Genomic DNA, 6,783 nt, shown 5'->3' with positions numbered 1-6,783 from the left:
AAAGATTTGGAATAGAATTTCCATCATCGCAGTACTACCTTTTAGTATGTTTAGCATTTACCATTTTTCTCTGCTTATTTCTAAGATTTGTTTTAGGCCTACAGTTAAAGTATATTTTAACATGAAAAGACAGATGTGGCTTGTAATATAAAGACTGAGTTTGAGATGTTTGATGCTTTTGTTTCAATAACTTAAAAACCAATCTTCAGGTAGTAATAATGTTCTGAAGACAGAGCCTTTATACAGTTTTGATTTGTTGTATATATGTTGAAATATATTTTTTTAATTAACCAAATTGGTCAGTTTAATTGGCTTTCCATTGAGAGGATCACTTGTGTTGTTTTGCACCAGAAGTACCAGGTACTTCAGTTATCTTTGTAAAACCTTAAAGGAATGTTACAAATGTCTCAGTCATGTTTCTTGGACTTCATGAAAACGTTATTTTAGGTCATCCTCATAACGTTACTTACAGTACCAATTGGGGACATAATCGTGTGTATGTTCAGGCAACTATAATAACGTTACTAAATAACGTCATTAGGTCTTTCAGAGGACCCCACATTTCTGAATAGACTTGAGACGTAACTTTCGTCAGCTGACACCACAGGTACGTACAGACGACGTTTCACAAGTACGTAACCGTAACTTCGTGGAGACCATAGATATCATGGTGGAGACTAAAATAACTTTTGAGGTCACGTCCTGGAACGTAATTTTGTTAGCTGGGTTCTTACCTATTTTGAATATTCAATCATTTGGGAACCACCCACGATGCCTTGTATATAAACAGTGTGAGGGATTTCCCACACAAACTAGATCCTCGAGATCAAGAAGCGCAAAACCTATCGAGAAGACAGCTGCTGAGTGGTAAGAAGGTATTGCTATTGAATAATAAGGATAGGATAGGTTATTCATATTCAAAAGTAATTTGTTTAAGATTAGTAAAGATATTCTTCTATTCCTAGCATTTCTTGCTTGAATAAGGCACTTGTTCATCTGCTAAGCTGTGCTCGTGGAAACAATTTTGAAAAATGCATATTATTGAGAATGTGCTACCTGTCCCAGAAAGCGATAGTCAAAAAACACATTTTCTTCTGTTGCGGGAACTCAGTTCCATTGGTCGACTGTTGCTGCAGAGAAGGCATTTTTTTCAAAGGCTGAATCTCAAATCGCATACTACAGTATATAGTAAGACATATAGTATATGGTAAGATTTAGATTATATGTCCCAGGCCATTACGTTAAAAATAGTTTCTTTTTGAAATATGCAACTGTGCATGTTTTTGGGGGACTTTTATTGTAATTCTTTAAGCTCTTCACAGAGAATTGCATTACACTTTATAAATTATGAAATTACTGAACTGTTTCTAGGCAAACGCCCACTGTTTGTATGTCAACAGCCAGCCATGCAAAGTATAAATGTTGTTTCTATGTGATCTACACATTCAGAGAACATCCATCCTTACCACAACAAAGGGACCATCCTGTCTGCTGATAGTGAGTCAAAATCTTGATTTGTCCTCTGCAACTTATATTGTTAGTCGTTAATTATTAAAATGTTGCAATTGAAAAGATTAGTAGTCTACTCATGTCAATACAAAACACTGTTGAATACTTTACTGTTTTGTCACATTTTACTTTATTTAAATAACAAACACCTCTTTAAAATGTACTGTCTTAATTCCTCAACAACAAGTGTTCTGTTTCATAAAAAAAAAGTAATGACTGAAAGGTTATTTATCGCTTTCCCTCTAAACAGACACCATGATCGTTGAAGACGGCGTTTTGGGGGCAATTATTCCTCATTTAAAGCAAGGATTATGTCATTACAGAGATTTGGCAGAAATGTTATTGAACTTTGATGAAGCTCAAATCATAACCCTGAAACATGCGATTCATAAAGGGTTGGATATGTTTCGGCTGTGTGAAGCTGTGGCTGATCAACAACTAGCAGAAATAGACAAGAATTTTGAGCAACTCACAAATACGATTGGAATCCTTGAGTCTGAGGAACGTCGTTTAAAACCACAGTTAGACAATCTGGAGAATCAATTGAAAGCAATCAACGACTCCTTGCAGAATTACAGTGACGCCTTAAAGAAAGCTGAGTGCGACGTGAGTTCTTCCAAGAAAGCTCTGGATGAATGCAGGTCCAGGAAAACACACAGTGAAACCATAAGGAATGCTGGAATTAGGGTTCTGTTTATTCCTTTTGGCGGCCTCATCGCAGGTAAAACTTTGCTCTCTATAGTTAATTCACATATGACAAACCGTTTTTAAATTACATCATTAACAAACACAATATTATTAGTTACTAACAGTTCAGCAAAAAGCAGAAGAGACGGAGGCGTCGCTAGGATCACAATACATTCTGGCCTTAGCCCACACCCCCGCCCCGGAACTTTTATGAATTGCCCCGGATCTCAAATTGACCAAAACAATTTTTAATTGCCCCTGATCTATTCACCTATAATTCCGATCGTTCATTATGACAATGTAGACATGTAGGCCCCTACCGTTTACATCGAATTTTTCCGCATGTACATTCAAAACTCTGTACTTTCTGTCCCGGTCGGGGCGGGCTAAGCCCAGGATGTATTGTGATAGCGACGCCTCTGGGTTTGCATATGCGTTATTGGTCACTTGTTTAAAAAATCGGACAAGCGACTTCATTTGTACATGTATGGTCGCTACTTTCCCTGAATGCATTGATTGACACTGTCTTCTCACAGCCTCACAATAATATACGTGCTGTAGTGTAATTCGCTCTACTACAAATCCCCACATTTATCTTTCACGTACCCACCTCCCTCCCATTGGCTAGAAATCTAGTTAGAATTCCAAGCGGTTACAAGTTGCAACGTTTATTTGTCGAATGCACCGAGCAACAGAGCGTCAATCCTGAACAATTACATTATTATGACATGGCACCCGACAAATACGTTAAGAGTTAAGAAGAATATGTAAGCAAACATAAAACCAGACAAAAAAATTATAAAGCAACACTATACATAACACTGCACACTAGCAGCAGTTTAGGTGTGTACTGTTAACTAGCAGGAATCTGGGTATTAGCGTATTATGGAACATAATAGATATGGCATGTAAGGCAGTAGAAAAATATACACACAGCAAAAATATAGCAAGAAGAGAAAGCAATAATAGACATAACACTGTACACTAGCAGCAGTTTAGAAAGAGTAGTGTAAACTAGCAGCAATATTGGTGGTGGTATTGAAATTATAGATCAGCCTATGGCAAGAATGGCAATAATACACATAATGTAAACTAGCAGCAATTTTTAAAAGAGTAGGAAGAGGAGTATGAACAGTATGGTAGAAGTAATAGAATATTATAGACACTTAGTACAGCAGTGATGATGAGTCATCATTCATGACATTAGATGGCATAGCACTAGATACATTTCCACAAACGATCCCGCCAACAAAGTGGTCCATCAAGTGGTGTACATCACTTGATGGAGTGGTGTAGACTGTGTACATCAAGTGGTCAGTGATGACAGTAAAGCTCTGTGCAGATAATGCAAATGAAAATCTATTATTACAGTTTATATAAAAAAACAAGCATAACATAGCCTACTCGTGTAAATATATATATATATTTACTCATATACCCGTGTAAATATATATATATATTATAGCCTACTAATAGTAGATACATATTGTACTAATGTATTTTACGCTCCCATTACTGCTCCTGTCCCCTCGTTTTCCATCTCTCCTCTCATATTCTGCTCGCAGGTGATCAGAGAAGAGTGGATGGTGCCTTCCCTCCATATACACTTTGTTTGATTATATTTGATTCTTTTTTGTAAAGAAAACTTTGCTTGTTGATGTTGTTGCGTTTCAAATTCCGAGGGGCTTCAGTTTAATATGTTGTAGGTTCATTCATTCTTTTAGTTTTAGAGGGAGATTATATTATAGGCTTTCAAACGTGATACACTTGCACTATACATTTTCTGAAATATCTACTATTAATGTCGGAGATGGTGAATTATCAAACATTATATACACTCACCTAAAGGATTATTAGGAACACATGTTCAATTTCTCATTAATGCAATTATCTAATCAACCAATCACATGGCAGTTGCTTCAATGCATTTAGGGGTGTGGTCCTGGTCAAGACAATCTCCTGAACTCCAAACTGAATGTCAGAATGGGAAAGAAAGGTGATTTAAGCAACTTTGAGCGTGATATGGTTGTTGGTGCCAGACGGGCCGGTCTGAGTATTTCACAATCTGCTCAGTTACTGGGATTTTCACGCACAACCATTTTTAGGGTTTACAAAGAATGGTGTGAAAAGGGAAAAACATCCAGTATGCGGCAGTCCTGTGGGCCAAAATGCCTTGTTGATGCTAGAGGTTAGAGGAGAATGGGCTGACTGATTCAAGCTGATAGAAGAGCAAATTTGACTGAAATAACCACTTGTTACAACCGAGGTATGCAGCAAAGCATTTGTGAAGCCACAACACGCACAACCTTGAGGCGGATGGGCTACAACAGCAGAAGACCCCACCGGGTACCACTCATCTCCACTACAAATAGGAAAAAGAGGCTACAATTTGCACAAGCTCACCAAAATTGGACAGTTGAAGACTGGAAGAATGTTGCCTGGTCTGATGAGTCTCGATTTCTGTTGAGACATTCAGATGGTAGAGTCAAAATTTGGCATAAACATAATGAGAACATGGATCCATCATGCCTTGTTACCACTGTGCATGCTGGTGGTGTAATGGTGTGGGGGATGTTTTCTTGGCACACTTTAGGCCCCTTAGTGCCAATTGGGCATCATTTAAATGCCACGGCCTACCTGAGCATTGTTTCTGACCATGTCCATCCCTTTATGACCACCATGTACCCATCCTCTGATGGCTACTTCCAGCAGGATAATGCACCATGTCACAAAGCTCGAATCATTTCAAATTGGTTTCTTGAAGATGACAATGAGTTCACTGTACTGAAATGGCCCCCACAGTCACCAGATCTCAACCCAATAGAGCATCTTTGGGATGTGGTGGAACATGTGCTTCGTGCCCTGGATGTGCATCTCACAAATCTCCATCAACTGCAAGATGCTATCCTATCAATATGGGCCAACATTTCTAAAGAATGCTTTCAGCACCTTGTTGAATCAATGCCACGTAGAATGTAGGCAGTTCTGAAGGCGAAAGGAGGTCAAACACCGTATTAGTATGGTGTTCCTAATAATCCTTTAGGTGAGTGTATGTTTACAGTTTAAAAAAAAGTTTGACATTCATTGTTCACTTCTACTTCCACTCTGCGACCACGCTTACAGTTTGCATCATACGTTGGATAAATCCAACACATAAACGAGACCAAACTTTCTTCAACCGCATCTGCACTGAAATGCTGCAAGCCAATCGCAGTGTTCCATTTGAAATGAATTAACTTCCGATTTTTTACAGTGAATTGACGCTGTAGGTGTGATCGAGGCTTCAATCTTAAATTGTGTACTACATACTGCAAGTACGCACATCACGGGTGACGGTGTATAGCTAGTAGGTCAGCATTGGGACAAAATCCTGTGTCATAAAAATGTGCCTCGACATTAGATACTTCAATCTTAGGAAAAAAAATAGATTCATACGTGGTAAAAGTGCATGCTTAACTCAATACATTAATTTTCACCTCCAATCTAACATTTCATTTTAACTTCTTTCATGCATTTTTTTTCCACATTTCTTCCCACCTTTGTTCGAGTCATCTTTTTGTAAAACTAAGTTTTGAGCCTCTATTGTCTAATGTAGCCTCTTTTTGTCTAATGTAGCCTTTATTTATATATACATATATCACTATACTACTTATTTCCTCTCAGGGTTAGTGATGATTGGTGTCGGACAAGCAGAACTAAACAGAGCTACATTTGAGGCACAGCAAGCACAAGAGGCAATGAACAATTTCCAGAAACAAGTTGATTCCTTCACCTCAGAGGTAACTGCAAAAAATCAAGAGAAGAGTGAACTAAATAAAAGGATTGAAGAATGTCAACGTAACATCTGTAAGACAAAGGAGGGTCTTAAAGAGGTGAAGAGTAAACAGATACAAATATCTGATTATCAAGGGATGTTTAGGAAGACTGTTCACTTTCTAGGTCTTTTAGCTGGAAAAGCTAGTGTTGCAATGGTTGAGAGCACTCAAGTCATCGTCCTTCTGGAACCAGTGTGTAATGTGATGGCAGATATTGTGAGCCTTTTTATAAAAACTGAAGCAGAAAATAATCTGTTTCTGCAGGACAACGATTTAAAAACGTCCATCCAGAGCCTGCATGATATCAATCAGCACGTTTCAGCTATTACTGGAAAACCAGAAAATCCTTTCTTTTAACACTAGAACCGCCAGGCCTTTCAGACCCTCAGAATCCACCAGAGCCAAACACTGTTTGGTGTCATTAGCATATGAATCATCCCTATTTGCATACACCTTCTCCTCATGCAGCATCACCATCCAGACAGAGCACCAGTTCATCTACTGGGTCATTATCAAACTATATAGAAGAGTCTAGGGAGTTTTTCCTAGCCACTGAAATTCAAAACTACTGTTGTTTGCTCCTTGGGGTTTAAGGCCGGGTGTCTCTGTAAAGCACTTTGTGACCACTGCTGTTGTAAAAAGGGCATTATGAATATATTTGATTGATTGATTGATTGGTTTAGGCATTTGGTAGTTCTAGTGATAAGCAAAGTGTGCCTAACTAATAAAATTTCTCTGCACAATTAAAACAATAATATATTTTGATAGTTTC

General features: G+C 38.2%; 1 protein-coding gene across 2 annotated transcripts; it reads left to right on the top strand.

Moving 5' to 3' along the window:
* The first annotated feature begins 595 nt into the window (after positions 1–595).
* LOC105027185 lies at positions 596–6,532 on the top strand. Of its 2 annotated transcripts, none has more exons than XM_034290678.1 (4): positions 596–867; positions 1,450–1,497; positions 1,760–2,230; positions 5,860–6,532. In XM_034290678.1, the coding sequence occupies exons 3-4, from the start codon at positions 1,765–1,767 to the stop codon at positions 6,366–6,368; spliced, it is 975 nt and encodes a 324-aa protein (XP_034146569.1). In that variant the 5' UTR covers positions 596–867; positions 1,450–1,497; positions 1,760–1,764; the 3' UTR covers positions 6,369–6,532. The 2 variants fall into 2 exon arrangements, with proteins under 2 accessions (XP_034146569.1, XP_034146568.1); XM_034290677.1 differs by having other exon boundaries at positions 596–875.
* The last annotated feature ends 251 nt before the right edge of the window (positions 6,533–6,783 follow it).

The sequence above is a fragment of the Esox lucius genome, chromosome 24, assembly GCF_011004845.1.
Source record: "Esox lucius isolate fEsoLuc1 chromosome 24, fEsoLuc1.pri, whole genome shotgun sequence".
Lineage (NCBI taxonomy): Eukaryota > Metazoa > Chordata > Actinopteri > Esociformes > Esocidae > Esox > Esox lucius.
The sequence above is the reverse complement of the archived record's forward strand: the minus strand, read 5'-3'. Positions and strand labels throughout refer to the sequence as shown.

Bases quoted from the DNA above. Each gene is read 5' to 3' on its own strand.
- LOC105027185 (XM_034290678.1), top strand. From the start codon at position 1,765: ATGATCGTTGAAGACGGCGTTTTGGGGGCAATTATTCCTCATTTAAAG. The intron at 2,231-5,859 runs GTAAAACTTTGC...ATTTCCTCTCAG, and splicing joins TTTTGGCGGCCTCATCGCAG to GGTTAGTGATGATTGGTGTC.